The sequence below is a fragment of the Ursus maritimus genome, unplaced genomic scaffold (genome assembly GCF_017311325.1).
Source record: "Ursus maritimus isolate PB19 unplaced genomic scaffold, ASM1731132v1 scaffold_22, whole genome shotgun sequence".
NCBI lineage: Eukaryota > Metazoa > Chordata > Mammalia > Carnivora > Ursidae > Ursus > Ursus maritimus.
Genome location: NW_024424675.1, coordinates 19,459,731 through 19,486,033, shown reverse-complemented (window position 1 = coordinate 19,486,033; position 26,303 = coordinate 19,459,731). Strand labels below are relative to the sequence as shown.

Here is a 26,303-nt window from a genome sequence, read left to right as displayed (position 1 = left end):
AACTTTGTTCTTCTGTATTGAGTTGGCTATTCTCAGTCTTTTGCCTCTTACAATCTTAGAATCAGTTTGTCAAAATCCACAAAATAACTTGCTAGGCTTTTGATTGAGATTGCATAGAGTCTATAGACCAAGTTGGGAAGAACTGACATCTTGACAGTATTGAGTTTCCCTATTCATGAACATTATTTATGATTGATTTCTTTTACATTTAGTAGCTTTTATTTTTTTCTATTGTCAGTTATGCTATTTTTACCTTTGTGATTTCTTACATCAGAAAATCCTTCCTCATCCTGAGCTCACATTAAATATTCATTTATTTCCTTTTAAAATGTGTTTTTAAGCATTTAGTCCTTATACCCATCTGGATTTTATTTTTGCTATGTGGAATGAGGTGACGGTCTAACACTCTCCCCCCAAACACATAGTTATTTTTCCTCAAACCATTTCTTATCAAAAATAGATATGTATACAAATAATCAGCCTTCCAATTTGTTTTCTAACCCTTTTGTAGGGAATTGCATGCTTTCCCTATTTTAGAATATGGTCAGGCAGGAAGAGTGCGGAAGTGATCAACTCTTAGTTGATTACACCTTGGGAAGGCCACCTAACTGAACCCATTTCCCTACTAGGCATGCTTGCGGGTACCCGAGACAAACTCCTAGGTTGTGAATGATCCACCTGCATCTCCCCACCCTTCCTCAGATTCTCATGTACCCCTTGGAGAGGCATGTCCTGCTTCCCTTGGAGCGTCACTACCATATTCAGTTACCACCAGGGTGTGAGTCTCCTGAAGATGGGATGTGTGGGCGTATTGCTCCCTAGTTCTTCCCCTAGTACGGAGCTTACTGCAGGGCACAAAAATCTGAATGGACAAATGAACCACTGTTACAAGTAGGAATGTGCCACGCTCTCTGATGTGGTTTGAGATGAAATATAATTTGGGAACAGCTCTGTGAGGTCTGTTTCAAAGAGCATTATGTTCATGCAGTCACCCTACCTTCTCCATACTGCTCAGGCTGAAGACGCTCAAGCCGCACATGGTGAACACAAGGGGAGCTTTTCCCAGGACCACTCCCTGACTCTCACCCCCAGAGATGCGGTCTGGCATGGGGATTTTTTTAAAGTTCTTTGGTGGTTCTAAAGTACAGCCAAAGTTGAGAATCATGCTTTAAAAAGTATGTTATTAGGTTTTATTGGTATTGTTATAAAGATTCAATTAAGTAGTTGGATTTGGGGGAGAAATGTGCATATCAGACTCCCAAAAGATCATTGGTCCTGTGTGTACATTTTATTGCTGGGAAGATTTTACCCAAAATACTCCTTTGGTGAGTATTTTGGACATAGTTACAATAATATAGGACCTTATCTAATATGGCTGTCTCTTTTCTAGGTCAGCATGGATTCCTGGTTCATTCTTGTTCTGCTTGGCAGTAGTCTGACACGTGTAGGTGCCAACAATGCAACCACAGGTAAATTGTTCTGAATGGAATTTTGCTTTCACATTTAATGACCTAAAATTGGAGACATGGGTGGTATTAAAGAAAGAAAAAATATTTAAGTTTTACTTAAAAGTGATGGTATAAAATAAGTGTCTTTGGAAATCTCTGAGTCCTATTGAATGATCAGCATTGCTCTGTATACAATATACTACTTTAAATAAATAGATTGTATGTTCATCCCTGAAAATTTTTAAAAAAAAAGTTGCTACTTAAGACTCCTGTGTATTGATTCTGAGGAAAAAAGTAATGAATCCAGTTTTCTTCCTCCCTTGAACAGTAGTCCTTTGGAGGTGGTAGAAGGGGTCCAGTGTTAGATAAAAGAGAGAGAGAGAGAGAGAGAGTGAGTGAGTGTGTGTGTGTGTGTGCGCGCGCACACACGTGTGTCTGGTCTTTCATAGGTCTCCAGGTATTTGAGAGTTCGTTTGTTTTTTAATTTGAGAGAGAGTGAGCGGCGGGGGGGAGGATGGGGGAGCAAAGGGAGAGAGAATCTCAAGCAGACTCCCCACTGAGGGTGGAGCGTGACGTGGAGCTTGATCCCAGGACCCTGAGATCATGACCTGAGCTGAAATCAAGAGTCGGCCACTTAACCGACTGAGCCACCCAGGCCACCCCTGTTTGAGAGTTTATTAGCGCTTGCTGCTTTGTGCCTCATAACTTTTGAGCTATCACATTCTTCATGGGGTTTTTTCTTTCTTTTTCTTTTCTTCCTTTCCTTTTCTTTTCTTTTTTCTTTTTTCTTTTCTTTTTTGTGTTTATAGTTTCACCTTCAGTAGGCGTTACAAGATCTATGAAAACATCGACAGCAGAATCAGTCAAAGAAGAGACCAAAGCTTCAAATCATACTTCTTCAGTAACTTCTCTATCTGTGGCACCAACATTCAGCCCTAATCTAACTCTGGGACCCACCTATGTAACCACTGTCAATTCTTCAGACTCTGACAATGGAACCACAAGAACAGCAAGTACCGATTCTGTAGTCACTACACTTGCACCGAATGGAACGTGGCTTCCAGAGAACCAGTTCACAGATGCCAGCACTGAACCTTGGGAGGGGAATTCCAGCACTGCAGCCACCACCCCAGAAACTTTCCCTCCTTCAGGTACTGGGAATGATTTGTTTTTCTTTTCCTCTTCGAGGTTGCTGACTGTTTTATTATTTTGTGTTTTCTAGCCAGAAAATTTCTTGAAATAATTAAAATTGCAAACTAATGAAACTCAGATATAGAGAATTCTCAGGAATATCTGTTTAACATAGAGTTAAGAGGAAAGAAGAAATACTCTAGAGGATATCCTGCTTTGCCTGGCCATTCTGGTTAGACTAGGGAGGCTTGAGTGTTAAAGGTAGAAGAAGTAGTTTGAAAATACAGGAGGAAGGGGAGCTAATTGATGATGCAAGAGACTGTAGATGAAAGGCTGCAGAAGCTGAGTAATAGGATTAGCCTTGAAAAGAAGGGATCCATGGAGACCGTGGGAAGGAGAATGGGTTTGGATGTCCATAAGAGATAGGGAATGGGAACCCTGTGGCGAGGGGTGGAGTTAGAGGAGCTCAGGGAAACAGTTAAGTTGCAGCGTCAGCTTGTTCAAGGCCTCAGCCCAGCCCACTTCTTTCCTTCAGTCCATCAGTGATTGAATGGGAAGTGGCACCGAAGATAGAATCAGCCCTGGGTCAGAGACCAGGTGGGCGGAACAAGTTTCTGACCCCTTGGAACCTCAGGGTCCTGGTCTGTAAAAGAGAGGGGGTCCCTCAGAGGGCCTCTGCGAGGAGTAGAGGAAATTGTTCTCTGACAGCTGTGTAACTGTCATTCCTTTTCTAGCAAAAATCACTGTTCCCTCTTCTGTGGTCTCATCCCCTTGGCTCATATTTCTTCCCTGTTAGATGGTGAGGGCCCCTAGACTAGTATCACATCTCGCTAATGGGGAGCATTCAGAAAGTATTTGCTGAATTGAATCTCATTTGGCTACTACAGGTGACCGCTTTTAGCTGGACTGTACAACCCAGACCCTGCACCTACCTGCTTTAATCCCATATTTTTCCGCTATAAATGGTATACAGCATTTGCAGTTAAGAGCACAGTCTACTGAGCCACACTACTGGGTTTGAATCCCATCTCTGCCATATACTGGCTGTGTGACCACAGGCAAGTTTATTTAACCTTTGTACCTCAGATTCTTCATCTGTAAAATCAGAACGAGTGATAGTAATAATACTTACCTCATAGAGGAACTATCAGAATGAATTGGGTTGATATAGATAAAGCATTTACAGTGCACGCCTGCACGTGGCAAGCAAGTGGTGGGCGTTGTACTGAGAATTTTAAAGAGTAATCCTGTGAAGTATCCTATGAATCCGCCGAAGTTGGTTCTGTTTTATGTTTTGCAGGTGGAGGAGGTTTACAATGATGAAACTGTAACTTAGGGAGTATTTTTCAAAGTACAGGTCATGACCAGTTCATGAAATCAATTTAGTGGGCCATCATGTTTTGTTTTGTTTTGTTTTAAATGAGTGGTCCTGTTCCATTTCTATTCTTTTTGTGTTCCGTATATTATTTTGTGAAACTTTTGTTTCAGTTACACAGAAACACATACTAACAGTGTAGAATGTATTTCTTGCTGTGAGTTACTTCAGGCCATTACTTCAGGAGGGAAGACAGAATAACTTGTACAAGCTGAATTAGTCAGTGGGAAAGGTGAGACAGTAACCCAGGCCTGACTGACTTTGTATCCTGTGTTCTTCACTTCTGTTGTGTACCGTCTTCATTTACCAGTTCTGTGACATGACTGTGGATAATTAGAGATCTTTAATAAATGCTTAATGTAAGACTTTAGAGGTTAAATGATTTGTCTTAGATCTCAGGGCTGGCAGGTAGCAAGTTAAACCTATTTCTTATTTTTGTGGTCTTTGCACGCTGCTGTTAGGGAACTGAGTTTTCCATATCTGACTTCGGTCTCAACTATGCCATAGCTTAGAAGCCGTTTATTGTACAGTTAACACATTTCAGGGGAGACTGAGACTACATTTCATTGGTGACTTTTTCAAGATCAGTAAAACACAAGGAAACCTTTATGGTACATTAGGATGTCAAAACCTGAACCCCCCCGTCCCCCTCATCACTACCATCTCACCCATCCTCCTTATAATCGTTACATCATAAGTTTTGGTTAAATAAGTATTTGATGTTTTATATTATTATAAATGTAATGTTATTCCCTGCTGAGCTAGAAGTATAATGTGATGATTTTTCTTTTCTTGTACAATTTTTTACTGGATTTTATAATTACCTTATAGTTCTTTTTTTTTTTTTTTAAAGACTTTTGAAGATTTTATTTATTAGGAAGAAAGAGCATGCATGCACACACAAGTAGAAGGAGGGGCAGAGGGAGAGAGTCTTCCAGCAGACTCCCCACTGAACATGGAGCCCATCATGGGGCTCAGTCTCACGACCCGTGAGATCATGACCTGAACTAAAACCAAGAGTCGGCCATTTAACCGACTTAGCCACCCAAGTGCCCCAGTTGCCTTATATTTCTGTTTTAGTTTTCTTTTTTCCTGTTACTAGCCAGTTCTTCTCATACTTTCCATAGCCTCTCAGTACAGTCTTCAATAAAGTAAGATCTGTAAGGTAATCTGTTATTTATTTTTTCCTAGAGTTGTCCGTTGTTTTACTCAAGTCTAGGCTTGATCATCAGGGCTGCTGCCCAGGTGTTGATGTGGGATTTCCCTTCTCTATTATTTTGGAAATTCCCTTTGCTTCCTGACTTCTGTATTGACCTCTTTCTTGGATTACCCCATCAATTGGTAACCGTATCTTCCAGTAGCTTCCTGAGATAGGGGTCCGTGGGAGGTACATTGCACGAGGCCTTACATGTCTAAAAATGTATGTAGGGCTATGTATAGAATTTGAGGATGTATTTTTTTTCTCCAGAATGTTGAAAGCATTGCCCTGACTTCTAATTCCCAGGCTTGGAGGATTCTATTGCTATCCTGATTCTTTTTTTTTTTTTTTTTTTTAAGATTTTATTTATTTATGTGACAGAGAGAGACAGCCAGCGAGAGAGGGAACACAGCAGGGGGAGTGGGAGAGGAAGAACCAGCCTCCCAGCGGAGGAGCCCGATGTGGGGCTCGATCCCAGGACTCCGGGATCACGCCCTGAGCCGAAGGCAGACGCTTAACCGCTGCGCCACCCAGGCGCCCCTATTGCAATCCTGATTCTTAATCACACTTTGGTGTGTTTTGAAAGATCTTTTCTTTATCATTAGTGTCGTGAAATTTCATGGCAATGTGTCTTGATGTGGATCTTTTTCATTCATTATGCTGGATATTTGATAGGACCTTTAGAGCCTTAGTTCTTTGATTCTGGAACTTTTTGGTTCTTCAGTTTGGGAAATTTTTCTTAAATTTGGAAATTTTCTTCCATTGTCCATTTTCTCCGTTTTCTTCTTCTAAAACTCTTATTATTTGGATATTGGACATGTCCTAGATTAATTCTTTATTTTAAATTTTTCTGTCCTTTTGACCTTTGCTTTGAGTCTCTGTTTTCTCCTTTTATATATGTATATATACATATATATATATTCCTTTTCTTGTATTTATAGCACAAATGATACACATACGTATTGTGTATATTTCTGCACATTACTGTTTTTCGTTAGCCTGTCATACTTGTTCTGTATTACCGTAAAGAGCTGCTTCATTGTATGGTTATACCTTAATGTATTTATCCAGTCTTCTCTATCAGTATACATTAAGGTTGTTTTCAGTACAATTTGTCATTTCAAGCATATATGAGAATATTGGTAGGATAAATTATTTTTAAGTATCCGTTTGTAAACTCGTGGATATTGCCAAATCTTCCTCTATTGGGAAATTTATTCCTATAAACAGTGTGTCAAAGTGCCTGTTTTCCTCTGCTGTCTTCAGTGCAGTAAATTATCAAACTTCTGGATCTGTGCCAGTCTGACAGGTGAAAATTAGCATCTCAGTGTAGCTTTAATTTGCATTTTACTGAGTAAGGTTGAGCATCTTTCCATATTTGGAAAGATCACTTTTATTTCTTTTTCTAAGAACTCTGTTGGTATCCTTTGCATGGTTTTCCTATTAGAATGTCAGGTTTTTCTGACTCATTTACAGAAAGATCTTTAATGTTAGGTAAACGAACTTTTGCCTACCGATCATAAAGTTGCAAATATTTTTCCCCAGCCGCTCATCTAGCTTTTCTTCATTGCAGAAACTATCATAAGCAATTCAAAATATTTTTTAATTAAAAAAATTAATCAGTTTAACTAAATGCTTTCTCGGTATTAGATCATATATAGGAAGGCTTTTCTTTTTTTTAAAGACTTACTTTAGAGAGAACACAAGTGGGAGGGGCAAAGGGAGCCAGAGAGAGAATCTCAAGCAGACTCTGCACAGAGCCCATGGTGGGGCTTGATCCCAGGACCCTGAGATCATGACCTGAGCCAAAACCCAGAGTCTGACACTTAACTGAATGCACCACCCAGGCACCCCTAGGAAGGCTTTTCTTAGTCCAGTATTACAAAATTATTTTCCTTACAATTTCTTCTAGACTTACGGTTTCTTTCTTCTGTATATGTATGTGCATGTGGGTGTGTGCTTAAATCTTTGATCCATCTGGAATTTATTCTGATGTGAAGTATGAGCTATGGATCTGTTTTTTTCTCAAATGGTTAACGACTTATCCCAATAGCTTTTAATGCATATCTATATTTTTCCTCACTGATAAGAAATGCTACCTTATCAGATACTTAATTCTGGTATGTATTAAGGTTCCCATATGTATCTGAGTTCTGTTTCTTGGCATTTGTATTTTCTGTTAATCATTTTCTCTGTCTGTATCAGAACCCCACTGTTTTAAATAATTGTAACTGTAAAATAGTCAATATTTGATAAGGTTAGTCATCCCTTATTAGTCTTATTTTTCAGAATTTTGCTAGCAATTCTTGATTATTTTTCTTTATGAATGTTATAATCAGCTTACATAGCAGGAGAGAAGTTTTTATTGATCATGTCACATTTATAGATTAATAGGGACGATTTACATCTTTAAGTCTGTCTTTTTTATTATTATTATTAAAGAAACAGAGGGAGAGAGCACAAGCAGGGGGAACAGCAGAGGGAGAGGGAGAAGCAGGCTTTCCGCTGAGCAGGGAGCCTGATGTGGGGCTTGATCCCAGGTCCCTGGGATCATGACCTGAGCCGAAGGCAGACGTTTAACCAACTGAGCCACCCAGGCGCCCCATCTTTAAGTCTTTCTGTCCGAGAATTCAGTGTATTCCATTTGCTTAAGTCTTACTTTGTATTTCTTGGAAGTGTTAAAGTTTTTGCCATTGACGTGGCACATGTTTTGTTCAGCTTATTTCTAGATATTTCAGAGGTTTCCTTTTTGTTATTTTGGTGTTTTGTTTGTTGCTAGTATAAATGGAGTGTTTTCTTCCGCTGTGTCTTCTAACTGGCTGCTGTTGGGGCTATGAAGGCTATTGACTTTTTTTTTTTTTTTTTTTAGATATAATTGATCTGGATCATTATTTTAGTTTTGGGTATACTTCATAAAGCTATTGACTTTTGTAGGTATATTTTATCCTGGTCATCTTAATAAATTTCATCAGTGTTTGACATAATTTTTTTCGATTATCATAAATCTTCAAATCCATCTCTTACTTTTTCTCTTTAAATGAATTGGTGAATACCTTCAGAACAATACTAGGACGCAGTGGTAAAAGCACTGTCTTGCACCTGACTCTCGGAGGATGTTCCTAGTGGTTTTCCATTAACCATGGTGCTGACTCTTGGGTTGAGGTAAACATATTTATCATGTTTAGGTTTTATTAATTTATTCCTGCTTTAAAGAGCATACACGTCAAGAATGGGTGTTAAATTTTGCCAGTTGTCTGTTCAGCATCAATGAGCAAAATTGTTATGATTTTTTCTTTTTGTAATATGCTATGGTGAGTCATTTTAACTTTGAACTATTTACATTTCTGCAAAAACAACCCTACTTTGGTCATGTTGTATTTTCCGTGAATGAACTGTAGCAATTTGTTTGATACTACTGTATTTGGGGTTTTTCCATTGACATTCGTAAGTTATTTCTAAATTAAATTGGTCTGGGTGTTTCCTTTATATGTGTGCTTTTTTTTTTTTTAATGTATGTGTGCTATTTTTGATAGGTTTTAGTTGTCAGTGTTTTGCTTTGCTTCACAGAAAAATGAACTTAGAAAACTGTGCAGCTCATTCATGTTTTCAAAATTACTTGAATGGATTTAAGGAAAAGTCATCTCTTAAGATTAATTTCCTACATAGCTGTTAATATTTGTTATATATTTATGTCCATTTTCATGCTTGAGTTGGGTAACCATTTATATATTTCACAGTTTGTTTTTTTCTTCCAAAGATCTGGTGTTGTATATTTATTAGTTCTACCATTTTTCAGTTTCTATAATTTCTTTTTTATTCTTACTCTTCCTTTCTACTTTTCTTAGATTTATTTTGTGCTTTTTCTTTCTTCCTGAATTGAATGGTTAACTTGTTTTTATTTTCATTCTTCGCAGTTAATTAGTTTAATTGATGCTATGAATTTTTATAAGCACAGCTTTAGCCATATCCCGTAAGTGTTCTGATAGGCAGTTGTATTAGTTACAGTGCAGCCTAAACTACTCTGATAAAGACCAAAATTCAGTGACTTAAGTAGACAAAAGTATCTCTCTCTCCCCTCTCACATTCCAGAGATAGACAGGAGGACTTTGCCTCATCAAGGACTGAGTTGTTTGGTTTTTTTTAAGGGGGTAGGGGCAGAAGGAGAGAGAAAATCTTTTGAGCGAGAGAGAGAATCTTAAGCAGGCTCCACAGCGGAGCCTGATGAGGGGCTCTATCTCACAACCCTGAAATTATGACCTGAGCCAAGATCAGGAGTCGGCCAGTTAATCGACTGAACCACCTGTGTGCCCTCAAGTTCTTTTTTTCTTACCAGTTCTGCCATCCCAACAAAATTGCCATCATCTGCTTGGTCAGAAATAGCTCTCATCATTAGGTTCTGGTTCCAGCCCCTAGGAAGGAGGAACAGAGGTAATGGGAACAATTTCTTTTCCAAAGGTTGTGATCCATAAGTTACCCTTATCACTTTTGCTTACATCCCATTGCCTAGAATTCTTCATATAACTATATTTGGCACAAAGGAGTATTAGAAATGCAGTCTCTAGCCAGACAGCTTTGTGCTCAGCTAAAACAAAACAAAACAAAACAGGGTTTCTGTACCAAGAGCAAGAAGAAGAGGCTATTACTAGGGGAGAGTTGGTGGATTCTGCCACAGGAGTGATTTTATTATTTTTTAGGTATTTTACAGTTTGGCTTTTCTTTTAATATTCAGATGTTTTCTTTGTTAATTTCTAGTTTTGCGTCAAGATAGAAGAATATTGTCTGTGTTATTTTTGTAATGGGGAATAATTTATAAGGGCTTGTGGCTATTCCACAAGCCTTTGGAAAAGTTTTGTCTGTTAATATATAGAATTTGGTCTACACTGGTTAGATTTTTTTTTTCATACTGGTTATATTACCTATTACCGTTTAAGTCTTTAATATCCTTAATTTAATTTTGTGCTATTGCATTTTAATGGCCTAAAAGACATAAAGACCTCTAATACTATTGTTTTTGTATTTCTTTTTGCATTCTTGTACTTTTTATGAAGATTGATGTTGTGTGGTTTTTACACTCCGAGAGAAGGACAAATCACTGATTAAAGTTTAGTGAGTCTGGGCAATCTTGTTTTCCCATTTGGTAGAGAGTACCTCATTCTAGCTCCAACATACATAAAGAAGAAAGTATCTGTTTTCCGGGAGCTTATTTTGTCTTAACTTAGGTTGAATTGTAATGTTTTTCTTTAATTTGAGAGTGAATGCTTCTGTTTCTCACTTATTACACAGGTAATTCTGACTCGAAGGACAGAAGAGGTGAGCCACTCACCTTATGTCTGTTGTCCCCTTTATAGTGTACAGTATTCATCATGTTTGCTCACAGTCTGGTAACCTTGTGCGTCTGTGTGGTTTTGTGTTTACTTTCCCTTGTTTCCATATTAACCTTGTAGAGAAGAGTAACAGAAACAACTATTCACTTTTTAAATATAGATTATGAAGTCTAACATTTATGATGTCTTTTAACAAGTAATAAAACAGCTTTATCATGTCACCTTGCTAATACCATCCTTCGGTGATATTAAGCCATAATTTCTACATCATAGTTAATTCCTAATGTCTAGTCAATAATTGCCTATAAACATCCTAACTTTCTGTGTTGTTTTCCCTAGTCTATAAAGTGTCGACCCTTTGTCATTTTATATGGATTTTATGGGTTTTCACCTCTCTAGCATAACGTCCCTATGGCCGGAGATGCTGTGTCAGTGGTCTAAGCAGGACTGCCAAATCCCTGGTCACCAGAGAACAGAATGCGTGGGTACTTACGTGTAGTGCACATTTTGCTTAGGACAATAGTAAGGCTACCATCAGAGGGTGTAAGAGAAAGAGAGATCATTCAAAAGTCTAAGAAATGATCATTGCGTTTGAGTTTGGGAAATGTTAATCTGTGAACCAGTGTTTCTCCTGTGATTTCTTATTTTATTAAATGAGCTTTCTGAGGCTTTATTTTTTCTTATTCCACTATTTAACCATGCACAGTTTTTCCTGAATAATTAATAGAACATTTGAAGGCTTACGAATTCCCACCAAGTAAGGGAGCATTTGAATCAGAAAAGTAGATACTTTAATCCTTTATGTGTTGTCCATCTGCCACTGTATTTTGTGAGGATTAGTGAGGTGTTATTCTGTGCACAGATTTCTTGTGATTTTCCAGCTCTCACTTTCTTAAACTCAGGAACTAGATTCTATCAAGTAGTGTCTCTGCTATTCACATTTGCTTACTAGATTCTCACTACCAAATGTAGACTTAATAGATTTATATTGGAATAGATAACATATTTGCTCTCTAAAACTCCTCTTTTAACCACAGAAGTCAAAGTGGTATAAGCTTTAAGATTAAACATATAATCTCTGCTTTCTTCCTCTACATAGTGTGTATTTTCTTAACATTCAGCCTTTTATTTTTTTATTTTTTTATTTTTTTATTTTTTTTAAAGATTTTATTTATTTATTTGACAGAGATAGAGACAGCCAGCGAGAGAGGGAACATAAGCAGGGGGAGTGGGAGAGGAAGAAGCAGGCTCATAGCAGAGGAGCCCGATGTGGGGCTCGATCCCAGAACGCCGGGACCACGCCCTGAGCTGAAGGCAGACGCTTAACCGCTGTGCCACCCAGGCACCCCAACATTCAGCCTTTTCTTGCCCCAATATTATCCCTGTTTTACCTAGTTAACATGGATTTGAGTAGTTCCAGTATTGTGATTAAAAGGAAATGAAATTACCTTAATTATCTAGAGTATTGCTAATCGTGACATACTATTAATACATATTAGCATATATCCCTTTAAAGTTAAAAAAAAATTTCTGTAATTGCTTTTGACCAAACAGGAAAATGAAGAGACGTACATATTCTCAGCAATATCTAAAGCCCCAAATGTAATGACATTTTTACCAGAGCAGATCTTTAGAAGTATTTCTATAAATTTTGATATCACATTCTAATTTTATTTTATTTTAAAGATTTTATTTATTTGACAGAGATAGAGACAGCCAGCGAGAGAGGGAACACAAGCAGGGGGAGTGGGAGAGGAAGGAGCAGGCTCATAGCGGAGGAGCCCGATGTGGGGCTCGATCCCATAACGCCAGGATCACGCCCTGAGCCGAAGGCAGACGCTTAACCGCTGTGCCACCCAGGCGCCCCCACATTCTAATTTTAAAACCAAATGCTTCCGGGGCGCCTGGGTGGCGCAGTCGTTAAGCGTCTGCCTTCAGCTCAGGGCGTGATCCCGGCGTTCTGGGATCGAGCCCCACATCAGGCTCCTCCGCTATGAGCCTGCTTCTTCCTCTCCCACTCCCCCTGCTTGTGTTCCCTCTCTCACTGGCTGTCTATCTCTGTTAAATAAATAAATTTTAAAAATCTTTAAAAAAAAAAAAAAACCCAAATGCTTTCTGAGAAACGAGGCAGATTATTTTAAAATATTTGCATCATAATGGGTTTGCTAAGCAAAGTATGTCTTATGCAGATGAATTAAATTATAAATTTTTCTGCACTGGTCTCTGGGATGCTTTTGAATAGCAGTGGCTGGTGTTTTAATTGTCAAAACAGAAAGCAATAAAAAGAGATGAAGGGAGGCAGGCAACATTGCTTCCTTTCTTTTGAAGTCCAAGAAACTGGTTATTTTCTCATGTGTAATATTTTAAAAATATATCCTACGTTATTCAGTCTAACTAGCTTTTTTTTCTAATTGTGGTAAAATATACATCATATGAAATTTTCCGTTTTAACTGTATAGTTCAGTGAAATTAAGATATTGTTGTGCAGCTATCACCACCATCCACCTCCAGAACTTTATCATCCCAAACTAAACTAACCATTAAACAGTAACTCCCCATTTCTGCCTTCTCCCAGCCCCTGGTAACTGCTATTCTACTTTCTGTCTCTATACATTTGTCTATCCTAGCTACCTAATTTAAGTGGAATCACAACAATACTTTTCCTTTTGTAACCAGCTTTTCTTTTAAAGCATTTTTACTGTTGTTAATTTGGGTGATTTGTGTAATATATGGTAATGCATTAAATCTGGTTCTGGCATTATCTCCTGAGTACCTCTTCCCCATGAAGTCAGTGGTCATGAGTGCACTCTCCAGTTTTTCTTTAGTCTTCACTAATTTTACATCTCGGTTTTATTAGTTTTGTTCTAGAGAGAACAGACTCTGAGATGGCAAGTTTACTGGAGAGTACTTTCTCTCCCCACAGCACCTGCAAAGCACTGAAGGCAGTAGTATTGAGGAGAGAGAGGACATGAGATGCCACGTGATTGGAGCAAAGGCAGCAAAAGCCTCAGTCAGTCCTACAGGAAGCTCTGGAGCTGGAATGGGGGTGGCAGGGGCTTTCCCATGGGCCAGCCTACTCTCTTAGGGCAAGGGCAGTTTCTGGGAAAGGACTTGCTGAGAACTGTTAGCCACTAACCCTCCCAGCAGCTAGGGGAATGGGTTCTTTGGTCTTGAAGGGGAATCTGTAACATCTACTTCCCATTCTCATGAAGTTTGAGCAGGATAGTGATGCATGCTCTCATTCATCTATTTAGAGGTTTTCCTGTGTAAGAAAATGCTATTGAATGATCTTGATGTATCTGTTAAGGCTGGGGAGTGAGTGGCATAGTGGAATATTTGGAGAAGCTGTTGTATGCAGTGGTTAAAAGTCCTGGAATCTGGGGCTAGACCATCTGGGTTTATGACTTGACTATGCCAGAGGGTGGGGTAGATATCTGACTTCCCTGTGCCTCTTTTCACCATTTGCGAAATAGGATAGGAACACAATTTCCTTCATAGGGTTATTTTGGAGAAAGAAGTAACACATAGAAAGTGCTTGGCCTACTGCTGGGTCAGCACATAGCAGTTGCTCAGCGAGTGCTGGCTGTCACATTGCTACTGCTACCATCCCACCATTCTGTTACTGTTGATGGGAGACAAAGGAGGTCAGGAATCTCAGCCAGTCAGTCGGCACTCACAGACACAGGGGAACTCCTGCCTCCTGGAGGCTGTGCGTGAGGCAGCTCCCAAGGCAGGGTCATCGTGGAACAGTATCACTACGACTGTAGACATTTAGCTATTCTCCTGCCCTGCACCTTTTTTTTTTTTTTTTAAGATAATATGTATTTACTTGAGAGAGAGATCATGTGCCGGCAGAGGGAGAGGGAGAAGGAGGCTTCCCACCCAGCAGGGAGCCTGACAATGGGGCTCAATCCCTGGACCCTGGAATCAAGATCTGAGCCAGAGGCAGACGCTTAACCAACTGAGCCACCCAGGTGTCCTGGTTTTTTTCTTTTTGTTTGTTTGTTTTTAAGTCTGGAAATAGTATTCTCTAAACATTTGTGAAGAAGGAGTCCTTGAACCTCAGAGTTCTAGAACCAGACACGATAAGCATTCTGTTGAACCCCAGAGGCTCGTTCAAGTTTCTCAGCTCTCAGATCAGATCACCTGCTCCCCCTCGGCTTTCTAAAGAAGTATTTTCTGATCATAATAGTAAATGACATTATTATTGTAAACTCCATGGCTTTCCCTAAGTACCTTTAATTATATATTCATTCAGTACCTGTTAGATGCTAAGGAATCCAGAAAGAAAAAAAATATTCCCTATCTCATGGAGGAAACCTCTGAACAGTAAGCATCAAAGTCCACTCAGCTACATGTTACTTGGCCATACCACACAAAGTGCTGCGAGAGAACGTAAAAGACTTGTGCCCGGAGAGTGGGAAGGACGCGAGGGGGTGTACTTTGGGCGGTTTAAATTAATATAGTGACTTAGAAAATGAGGATGCGCCAGATAGGGTGAAAGTAAGGAGATGTGAAAGAGCAAGTCAAATATTGGAAGAACTGCACAGTTGAGGCTCACAAGGTGGGAGCGGCCAGAGCCAGCCTGAGCAGAGTGGACCTGCTGGCACAGTGAGCTAACGGGCCAGGGTGTCTCCTGCTGATGGTAAGGAAGTGACGTAGCAGGTTTTTGTTTTAGAAAGATAACTCCGGAAGCCTTAAGGGAAGATAGGTGGGCAGTAGAAATTAGTTTCTGAATGATAATTTGGCCCAGACAAGATTGGGCTCAACCCAGTGGTTTGGGTTCTTGAGGCAACCTGATGATTTTTTGCTGTGTTTAAAGCCAATAGGAAGCACTTAAAACATTACAGCTCTACCTTTGAGAGTTGATGAATACTAATATCGAAAACTGTAGAGATGAGACAAACGGACCTTAGGAATTGAGGCTAAAGGAGTATGGCTTTTACTTCAGTGATTATTTTTGTAGTTGACCGAGGTGTGTCTGAGTCTTTAGGTGACTCACCTATCTACATGTGAGCCGTTAGAATAACATGACCCTTTGTTTTCTTGGGAAAAGGATATAGCAAATAAGACATCTGTTGTCCCAGAATACCATTTTAGTATTTTTGAAATGCTATCCCCGTAGCCTGCGTCTAGGAAGTGAAATTTGCTAGAATGGATAGTGGAGAGGAGGTGGGGGTAGGTCAAGGAATAGACCAGTGTGCTTGCCTTGCCTACACCGGCCTGCATCATACAAGGCCACCTCCAGAAGATCTAAACCAGGACAAGCCCGAGAGATGAGATGAGGACTGTCCAGTTAGGGAGGGACCCTAGGAGAGTGACTTGATCCTGAGCCTTTCTCCAAGTCTGAGATTTGATACAGGGAGCTGTAAGTTCTCTCCTGTTTTCTTAAAAGATCTGAGTCTCCTTCCTTCACAGAGGCCTGGGGACATCTTTATTATCTGTATTGTCCTTCACTGTATCAGAAATGTGGATGTAATTCAAATGTCAAAAGGTACAATCTTATTTCTATGACAGAGGGCTATTCTGGCCTGAAAGCTTGGAAGAGTTAAAGTGGTGCTGGTCCTGTAGTTTACGAAGAGTCCGGAGGATAATGTACCTTTGTGGTTTTGCTTTAGATTTGTACCTTTGTAATATGGGCAAGTTAATCTCTGTGCTTAGTTTCCTCACCCATAGAACAGAGTTATTAAGGTAATTGAATGATACGTGTATGGTGCTTTGCTCTGTGTCTGCTATATAAATGCTAAAATACTAACTAATCATTTTTATTTCTCAGTTATCTGGCTAGCTGACTGTTTTGTTGTATTACTTATAGTTGTCAGCTCTACTACTGTTGGTCATAATACTGCACTGTTCTTGCCTTACTTCATTCATTCATTCATTCATTCATTCATTCATTCAGGACTTGTTCTGACCACTCCATCTTACATCACAGAACACCTCCCCCATTTCCTCTTTTACCCTGCCTTATTTTTCTTCATAGCACTCATTACTACCTATATATTTCTTTACTTACCATGTTGTTCTTTCTCCTCTACTAGAATATAAGCTTCATAAAGGTAAGGAATTTTGATTTATTCACTACTGTACCCTCAAGACCTGCCTGGCACAACTAGTCACTCAGTAAATATTTGTTGAATGAAAGAATAAATACTGAGTGCAGGGATATCTGGATGTGATCTTGAATCCGTGCCTTCCAGAAATTTGTAATTTAATGGACATATAATCAGTGACTTTAATTAAGTGGGATTAGTGTTGTAGCAAAGTAGGTGCATAGTGTTATGAAAGTACAAGAAATGAGCAGTTACTCACAAAAGTGATAGTTGACCTAGAATTGTATAAGAGCAGAGTTGGTAATAACATTCTAGATCANNNTTCAGCAGATTTTTTCTATTAAGGACCAGATAATAAAGAATTTCAGTTTTGCAATCTTACTATCTCTGTCACATCTATTCAGCCCTGCCTCTGTAGTACAAAAGCAGTCCTGGGAAATATGTAAATGATTGCAAATGGCTGTACTCCAATAAAATTGTATTTATACAAGCTGGCAGTGGGCTACATTTAGGCTGTAGTTTCCCTGTTTTCAAGACAAAGGAATCTGCCCTATCCTAAAATCTGGACTGAGGTTTTCTGCTAGTATGTGAGCTTCCGGATGCCAAAGCCAACTCTTTTCCTTTGGTATCAGGCACTTTGCAAATGTTGCTTCTTTTAAATCATCCATTAACTATAAGAGGTGGAGAGTGTTAATATATTTGCATTTCATAAGGCATTCCACCAGGTTTCCAGGAGATTGTCATACTACTACTAAATAAGATAATAGAGTTTTGAACTCTTGGGTTTGTCTGACTCTAAAGTTCCATGCTCTGGAAACGGCTTTCTTTTGACCTCAGGCTGAAATGAAAATTTGGCTAGATGAGTAACTCCAGGTTCAAAGTCCTTCTTAAGAACTTGGTAGACAGGGGCACCTGGGTGGCACAGCGGTTAAGCGTCTGCCTTCGGCTCAGGGCATGATCCCGGCGTTATGGGATCAAGCCCCACATCAGGCTCCTCTGCTGGGAGCCTGCTTCTTCCCCTCACACTCCCCCTGCTTGTGTTCCCTCTCTCACTGGCTGTCTCTATCTCTGTCGAATAAAAAAAAAAAAAAAAAAAAAGAACTTGGTAGACAGTGGCACCATTGACTTTGGTGGTGGTATTTTAGATGTGCGGTCATACATAATTCTGATTCTTGTTTCTCTATAGGGAACCTTTTTTCTTCTGCTAGAAGTTTTTAAGGGTGGCTTCTGGTTGGTTGGTTGATTTCAACCCAAAGTTTCAAAAGCTTTGTCAGGGTATATCTAGGTAAAGCTCCTTTTTTAATATCACCACTGAAACCTTATGGTCCCTTTTGGCCTGCTAACTAAGAAAACTTTCTCATATAATTCCTTTCCCACCTTCCTTACTGTTTTCTTCTTTGGGAACTCCTTGTTCTAGTATTTGAACAGCTCCTAGAACGCTTAGATCTGTCCAGCTTGTCTCTTTACTGTTAACACTTTCCATCTCACTCTTACTGCTCTGTGTTCTGGGAACTTTCATGATATGGTCTTTCACATTACGAATTTGTTTTTCTGTTTCATCTTTTCTCCTTTTCAACCTTTCTGTTGAGATTGTTTCTCCCCCAATCATGTTTTAGTTTCTAAGAACTTTCTTAATTCCCATACTGCTCCTTTTTTCCTAATTTTTTTTATTGTGGTAAAGTACACATAACAAAATTTACTGTTTTAACCTTTTCTAAGTGTACAGTTCACTGGCACTGAGTTCACTGACATTGTTGTGCGGTCGTCTCTACCATCCATCTCCATAATTCTTTTCATCTTGTAGAATTTGAAGCTCCCTGCCCATTAAACTGTAACTCCCCATTCCTCCCTCCCTCCAGCCCCTGGCAACCACCATTCTACTTTCTGACTCTCTGAATTTCACTACGTAGGCACTTCATGTAAGTGGAATCATACAGTGTTTGTCTTTGTGTGACTGGCTTATTCACTTTGCATGAGGTCTTCAAGGTTCATCCATGTTGTAGCATATGTTAGACTTTCTTCCTTTTTAAGGCTGAAAATATTCCATTGTGTGTGTATACAACATTTTGCTTGTCTGTTCATCCAGCAATGGACATTTGGTTGCTTCTGCATTTTGGCTATTGTGACTAATGCTGCCACGAACATGGGTGTACAAATATCTCTTCAAGACCCTGCTTTCAATTTGGGGGCATATACCCAGAAGTGGAATTGCTGGATAATACGGTAATTCTATTTTAATTTTTTGTGAAACCACCATACTACTTCCACAGCAGCTGTACCATTTTTACATTTCTACTGACAATCCACAAGGGTTCTAGTTCCTCCACATCCTGGCCAACACCTGTTATTTTCTGGGGTTTTTTGGTTTTGGTTTTGGTTTTTTTTTTTATAGTAGCAGTCCCTGATAGGTGTGAGATTGCTTCTTGTTTGGTAGTGGCTTTTTAAAAAATCGATGTTGTCCTCTTGCACAAATTATAATATATTTTCTTTTTTAATTTTTCATTTTTAATTTTTTTTAAGATTTTATTTATTTATTTTACAGAGAGAGAGAGACAGCCAGCGAGAGAGGGAACACAAGCAGGGGGAGTGGAAGAGGAAGAAGCAGGCTCCCAGCGGAGCATGGAGCCTGATGTGGGGCTCGATCCCAGGACCCTGGGATCACGCCCTGAGCCAAGGGCAGACGCTTAACGACTGAGCCACCCAGGCGCCACTAATTTTTTAATTTTTTCTAAAGATTTCATTTATTTGAGAGAGAATGTGTCTGCGCATGAATGGGGGGGGTGGACAGAGGGAGAGAGAGGAGCAGACTCCCCGCTGAGAGGGGAGACCAGTGCTGGGCTCAGGCTTGATCCCAGCATCCTGGGTTCATGACCTAAGCTTACGGCAGACACTTAACCAACTGAGCCACCAAGGTGCCCCTGCAGTATGTTTTTAACGATTTATTCTATTTCTTGTATTACGTCTGTTTCCCAGGACTGCCATTTGCTGTCCCTGGTATTTGTGAAGGTCTCCTGTAAAGATGCAGTGAGTTTTGCTCTGGAGCATTGAGTGGATTAGAATGTGTTCACAGGAGGTATCCCTTTGGGAGGAGAAACAAGAACACATCCTCAACTAGGGATTTGGTCATGGTTTGGGAAGTTGGATATCGTTGTCCTCTAGGTGGAGCTGCCTTCCTTTCTTTTTTCCCCTTAATTCATGTCTTGTGGCCTACCCACCCTTGTCCTTTCTGTCATGAGGGCTGACCCAGGAAACTGTCTTTGGGTGGAGTGTACCTAGCAATCACGTGCAATGTAAAGACCCTCTCTGGATGCTAATTCTAACCAAATTGGAAAAGACATTTATGAAACAGGGGTATTTAAATAATAACTGAATGTTAAATCATATTAAGGAATTAGTGTTGCTTTATAAATAGGATAATGGTACTATGATTATATTAAGAATCCTTATCTCTTAGTGTTACGCATTGAAGTAATTACAGTTGAAATGATCTGTCTCAGCTTTGCTTTAAAATAATCCAGTGGAGGGGCGCCTGGGTGGCTCAGTCGGTTAAGCCTCTGCCTTCGGCTCCGGTCATGATTCCAGGGTCCTGGGATCAAGCCCTGCAGCGGGCTCCCTGCTCAGTGGAGAGTCTGCTTCTCCCTCTGCCTCTGCCTCTCCCCCCAGCTTGTGATCGCTCTCATTCACTCTCTCTCAAATACATAAACAAAATCTTTAAAGTACATAAAATAAATAAAATAATCCAGTGGAGTGGGTATGGACGAGTGGTTCTCAACTCAGGATGGTTTTCCTTCCGGAGGACATTTGGCAATGTCTGCAGATGACTTTGGTTATCACAATTGAGGTTTTCTACTGGCACCTGGTAGGTAGAGGCTAGGGATGTTGTTAACCATTTTACAGTGCACATGACAGCCCCCTACAGTGGACAGTTATCTGGCCCAAAATGTCATTATCATGAGGTTGAGAAGCTCTGGTAGAGATGAAAAGCATGTAAGTGCTAACATTGAAGTGTAATACACAGGGATGCATTGTAATGTCCCTTTACACGTATGTGAGTTTGCAAGTTTTCCATAATACAGAGTTTTAAAATATATGTATAACTTATATTGGAGGGGGGAAAAGCCATCAGCACTCTCTGACAAATCCTTCCTTCTCTGTAGGGTGCTGTTTTCCCAGCTGAGTCTGGATGGGGCACCACAGCTTGTTACCCAGCCTGTGGATGTGCTGGCCCTGCATTGACAAACGTTTGGTTACATACCATCCTGCTACCCCAAGGCCCTCTCTCATCCCCAGGCCTGGTTGACTCTAAGCTTGAGGTGTTTCCAGGCCCAGACTAGTTGAACTAGCACTCACCTTTTAGCTGGAGGCTCTTTGGCTCTGATTGATCTCTGCAGCAGTCCAGTCCCTCTGCATTGTCTTTTGCAGATCCCTGTTTCAGGCCTACTAATGCCACTCTTTGTTGCTTTCCAGATATGCTTTTCATCCATTAGTATTTTCATATTTCTTCTAGCATTTCGGTGTACTTTTGGGAAGAGAAAGAAGTAAAATTACAGATTCAGTTCACTGTCTTGAGCCTGATGTCTCTAACTACCTTCTTCTAATGCCACGTGTACACCCCTTTGTGATTGGCAATTAACAAAGACATATTTAGTGATAGATCATTAATCTAGTATTTGTTTAGTGCCAAATGTGTGAGAAACTCTGTCTGGGTTTTAGGTATATGGTGAGAAACAAAGCAGATATGTAATTTTTGCCTTTGTGGAATTTATGGTGTAAAGGAGGGACACTCATTAATCAACTGTACTCAAATAAATACATAATTACAAAGTGTGGGAGGTATTATCAAGGGCAATAACTGCCTTGTGAGCATAACAAGGAAGATAATAGCTAATACTGACTGTACTCGCCGTCACATAATGTGTGCTGCTTACTGCGCCAAGAACTTTACATGGGTGATCTCATTTAATTTTCACATAACGTATTTTAGCATTAAAGGAAAGTAAAACTTAGGATCAAAGTTAGTTTTAGGAAGTCAGAAGAGACCTCTTTAGGAAAAGTAACACTTGAAATGAGAACTGGATGACTCGGAGGTAGCCAGGCAAAGAATGGAGGGAGGCTATGTAAGACAGGAAGGAATAACATGTTTGAAGGCCTAAGTAAGGAAGGAACTCAGCATGAAGGGTGCCAGTGGCCGAAGTGGAGTGAGCAAGGAGAGTGTAGTAGGAGATAGGGTGAGCAGGGGCTGTGGGGGAGGTCTTTCTAGGCTGGGGTAAGGGTGTTAAATTTCATTCTGAAGGCATGGGAAACCAAAAGGTTTTATAAGAGAGGAACATGATCTGGCTCGCTTTCTTAGAGACCACTCCGCCTGCTTTGTGGAGAATGGATTGGCAGTGAACAGAGGCTCACTATGATCCAGTTGAGAGAGAATACAGATTGAGACTACAATAATGGCAACAGAATGGAAAAAGGCAGACAAATTGGAGGCATTGATTTTAGCCCTAAAACATATTACTTGCAGCTGGGTTGGATATAGATGATAAGTAAGGAAATCAAGGGGATATCCACATTTCTTCCTTGAGCAGCAGGGTGGATGTCAGTGTTCACTACTGAATGGTGAGGGGAAGGCTTTAGACACAGAAGGTTTGCATTGCCTGTGAAATTTAAGTGGGGTGGTATATAGGCTCAGAAGAGAGGTCTGACCAAGCAGTGCAAATGTGGGAATTGCTAGTGTATCATTTGCGCTTACAGCCATTTGTCTAATCAGATCAGCTAGATAGAGTGCAGAGAAGAGTGCTAGGGATGGAGCCCCAAGGAAGTCAGACACTTCGAGACCTGGTGTTAGAAGAACAGGTAGCAAGGTTAAAATGAAATGGAGCAGCCAAGAGATAGAAAGCAAATCAGAAGTGTGCTTTGTTGTGGAAACCAAGAGACGAAAGCTTTTCAAAGAGGAGGGAGTAGTTTGCCAGTGTGAATGCTCATTTTCAGATGAGAGCCACATACCAGGGTGTGCTTGAAATTTGCCATCAACAAAGAAGCATGGTGGGGGGGGGGGGCGCCTGGGTGGCACAGCGGTTGGGCGTCTGCCTTCAGCTCAGGGCGTGATCTCGGCGTTCCGGGATCGAGCCCCACGTCAGGCTCCTCCGCTATGAGCCTGCTTCTTCCTCTCCCACTCCCCCTGCTTGTGTTCCCTCTCTCGCTGGCTGTCTCTGTCTCTGTCAAATAAATAAATAAAATCTTAAAAAAAAAAAAAAAAAAAAGAAGAAGCATGGTGGGGCACCTGGGTGGCTTAGTCAGTTAAGTGTCTGCCTTTGGCTCAGGTCATGATCCTGGGGTTCTGGGATCGAGCCTCACATGGGATCCCTGCTCAGCAGAGAGCCTGTTTCTCTCTCTCCCTCTGCTGCCCCCCTGCTGTGTGCTCGCTCGTTTTCTGCCTGTCAAATAAATAAAATCTTAAAATAAAATAAAAAAAAAAAAACAGAAGCATGGTATAATACCTCCCATTTCTTTTTCTTTTTTTTAAAGATTTTATTTATTTATCTGACAGACAGCCAGCGAGAGAGGGAACACAAGCAGGGGGAGTGGGAGAGGAAGAAGCAGCCTCCCAGCAGAGGAGCCTGATGTGGGGCTCGATCCCATAACGCCGGGATCACAGCCTGAGCCGAAGGCAGACGCTTAACGACTGAGCCACCCAGGCACCCCAATACCTCCCATTTCTTAAAAAAACAAAAACAAAAAACCCTCTCCGTCCCACAGCTCCCTCCAATTGCTGTTCATTCTCTTTGCACCTCTTTATGGTAGAAGTCCTCACCTCAGATAAAGAGTCGGTATCTCACTGTCTTCTCTTTCCGTCTTTATTTCATTCCATTTATGTTTCCTCACCAACTACTTAACTGAGAGCACTCTTAAAACAGTCACCAATAGCTGTTTTCTTGTCAAATCCAGTTTCACTTCTCCGTGAAAGTCACCTTCTTCATCTCTTGGTAGTATCTGATTGAGTTGATAACTCCCTCCTTGAAAAACTTTTTTCTTGGCTTTTGTGACACCACATTCTGCTGGATTGCTTCCCGCCTTATGACTACTGCTCATGAGTCAGTTTAGCTAGCTGATCTTTTAAAAGAATGTAAATCCAGTGATATTTCTGCCCTGTTCAGAGCGCTCCAATCACATAGTGCTTCTCATCACTTTCAAAATTAAATCCACACTGCTTACCATGGCCTACGAAACCCCAAGTCTTCTGGCTCCTGCCCACCTCTCCAGTCACATCCTGTACTAAAACTGGCCTTTGTGCTATTTCTTGAACCCACCAAGCTGCTAAGGGGTATTATGCATGCCATTCCCTGTGCCTAGAAAGTTCCTTACCCAGATCTTTGCATGGTTTACGTCTTCACATTATTTAGAACTCTGCTCAGTATAAGCACTTCAGACCTTCCCAAACTACTCTAAAATAACCCCCTCCAACCTATCAGTCTCTATCCTGTTACTCTTCATTTCTTCATAGCACTTGTCCCTGTCTGAAATTATATGTTTACTTGTTTCTGAATAGTGTGCTGCTGCTTCCCCAGAATGTAGCTCACAAGTCACTTGTCTGCTTCATCACTTCTGTTCCCAGAGTCTGGAGAAGTGCCTGGCATACAGTTACTGGTCAAGAAGACAAGTCGTTGAGGTGACAGTAATGGATGTAATCCAGACCAAATGTGACAGGATTGACCTTTACATGGGAGGGACATGCCCTCCCTTTCAGCAGAACGGGAAATGGTGAAGATAGTTACAAACTCAGGCTGGTTGTGTGGTTCATGGTGGGGATGTGGGACTGGAGGAGGATGAGTCAGCACCTGGTCAGCTGCCATGAGAAAGGAGGCTAAGTATTGGGCGGATAGGAAGCCAGGCCCTGTGGAATGAAGGGAGGAGTTGTTCTGTCTCCAGGCCAGATGTTGCTGTAGTTGGGCTCCTGGTAAAAGGTAGCTGTGGAAAGAGGTAGAAAAGAGTACCCAGCATTTTTAGATACATAGTGCTTAAGGATCTAATAAAGTCTCCTTGCTTTACTGAGGAACAGTATTCTCTGTGTCAGGAAACCATTTGGGTTTATGACAGGAAAATTGTCCTTTTTCCTTTCTCTGCCATCTTCCTGTAAATGGAGCCCATTGAGCCTGGGACAGAGCACGTTGTTGGCCTGGACACCCAGCTTGCCATCAAGAGTGATGTGTTTGTGCTTTCAAATATTTGAGTATTTGTTATGTGCTAAGCACTGTTTTGGGCTCTATAGCAATGAAGGAAACAAAGTCTCTGCCTTCAGAGAGTTTTTATTCTAATGCAGGGAGACAGAGTAAACAAATGTACAAGTCAGAGATGGGATAGGCGTTGCCTAGGTGCTCACCCTGTCCTTTTCCTCCCCTTCCACCCACAGTGGCCCTGAGGTGGCAGTGGGAAATGTTCTCTCTCTCACTCACTCTGTCTGTGCCCTACCAGCTACAGAAGCATTGAATGAGCCCTTCTTCCTTATCTGGGTGTTTCCTTGAGCAGCTGACTTAAGCCCTCCATTGCACACAATGGTAATGACATGTTTTGTTCTCTTTATTTCAGACGAGACGCCAATTATTGCAGTGATGGTGGCCCTGTCCTCTCTGCTAGTGATCGTGTTTATTATCATAGTTCTGTACATGTTAAGGTGAGCATGCTAAGTGCCAAGGTGAGAATGCTAAAGCTTCTGCATTCTCTTGGATTCTGTTCGATACCCCAGGGTCTCATTAAGCCCACACAGTCCAGAAGATAGTAGGATAAGGACGTGAATAGAATAGAGGGGAATGGTTTATGATATTAAGATTAAAATTCTACATAGAAACGGTTTAAAAGCTCTACACAGTTTTCTTCAAGACCCAGCCCCTCCCCTTTGCTTCCATCTGCCCAAATCTAGTTCCCCAACTCCAGTTTAACCTAAAGCCCAGGATGGTGGTTTGAGGTTGAGGGAAAAGCTGTACAGTCTGTGTTATTACTGATAGGTGGTTTAAGACCCTCAGATCTAGCCCACCTGAAGCAACCCCTAACAGTACCTGATTGAAGATGATGTGGTAAATAGAGACTTATTCTATTTCTAGTTGGGGCATTTGGGACAAACCTAGGCTCTAGGATCCCTGGCCCTGGTTTGCTAAACTGAATCATGTGAATTACAGAGTTCTCCTTTCTGACTTTCTTCAGGGTCCTCTAGATATCACTACTCAAACAGGGAGAAAAAAAGCAAGGAAAGGGAACCCAGAGGAGAGAAAAGGGAGGTGCATTTGTCCTCTTCCTGCTAAAGTTACTGCCCTGGCTAATTGAGATTAACTCCACCGTTATGTTTGGTTTAAGCTGCTCTGTGCTGCCTCTGTTCTTTTGCAGGGATAAAGAGAGGGGAACCTTATACACCCCTGTAATTTGTCATGTGTCTCTGCCGTTCTGTAGGAGACTTGTAGCCAGACCAGTGCCCACCCATTCTGAAGCTCTGAGCTTCTCCCTGATTGCACTGAGGAAATACCAGGATTTTGTTTGATAGGGATATTCTTATCTCCCCTCCACTGTGTTCTACCCACTTATCCCTTCTCCACCTGGTGTGATGGTCATCTCCAGTGAGTCCTGGACTTGGGGCCACACAAAGGAGCCATACAAGTCAGAATATACTGTTATGGCCCCTGGGTTGGATTCTAGCGTGCTGGCGATGAGCAGGACCATCCAGAGGCACTGGGTCACCATGAAATGGAGCTGCCTCAGCAGGTGCAGGACCTGTCTCTAAAAGAACCTGTTTAT

General features: G+C 40.9%; 1 protein-coding gene across 3 annotated transcripts in view; it reads left to right on the top strand.

Annotated features, from left to right (window-relative positions):
• PTPRA (protein tyrosine phosphatase receptor type A) overlaps positions 1 to 26,303 on the top strand; it is a 150,947-nt gene that overhangs the window by 81,166 nt on the left and 43,478 nt on the right. For 2 of the 3 annotated variants that reach the window (XM_040638064.1, XM_008703290.2), the window contains exons 2-5: positions 1,391 to 1,469; positions 2,258 to 2,599; positions 10,436 to 10,462; positions 25,107 to 25,191. In XM_040638064.1, coding sequence (XP_040493998.1) covers positions 1,397 to 1,469; positions 2,258 to 2,599; positions 10,436 to 10,462; positions 25,107 to 25,191 — 527 coding nt within the window. In that variant the 5' untranslated portion in view covers positions 1,391 to 1,396. The remainder of the gene's footprint in view (positions 1 to 1,390; positions 1,470 to 2,257; positions 2,600 to 10,435; positions 10,463 to 25,106; positions 25,192 to 26,303) is intronic. The other variant, XM_040638065.1, reaches the window with a different exon arrangement.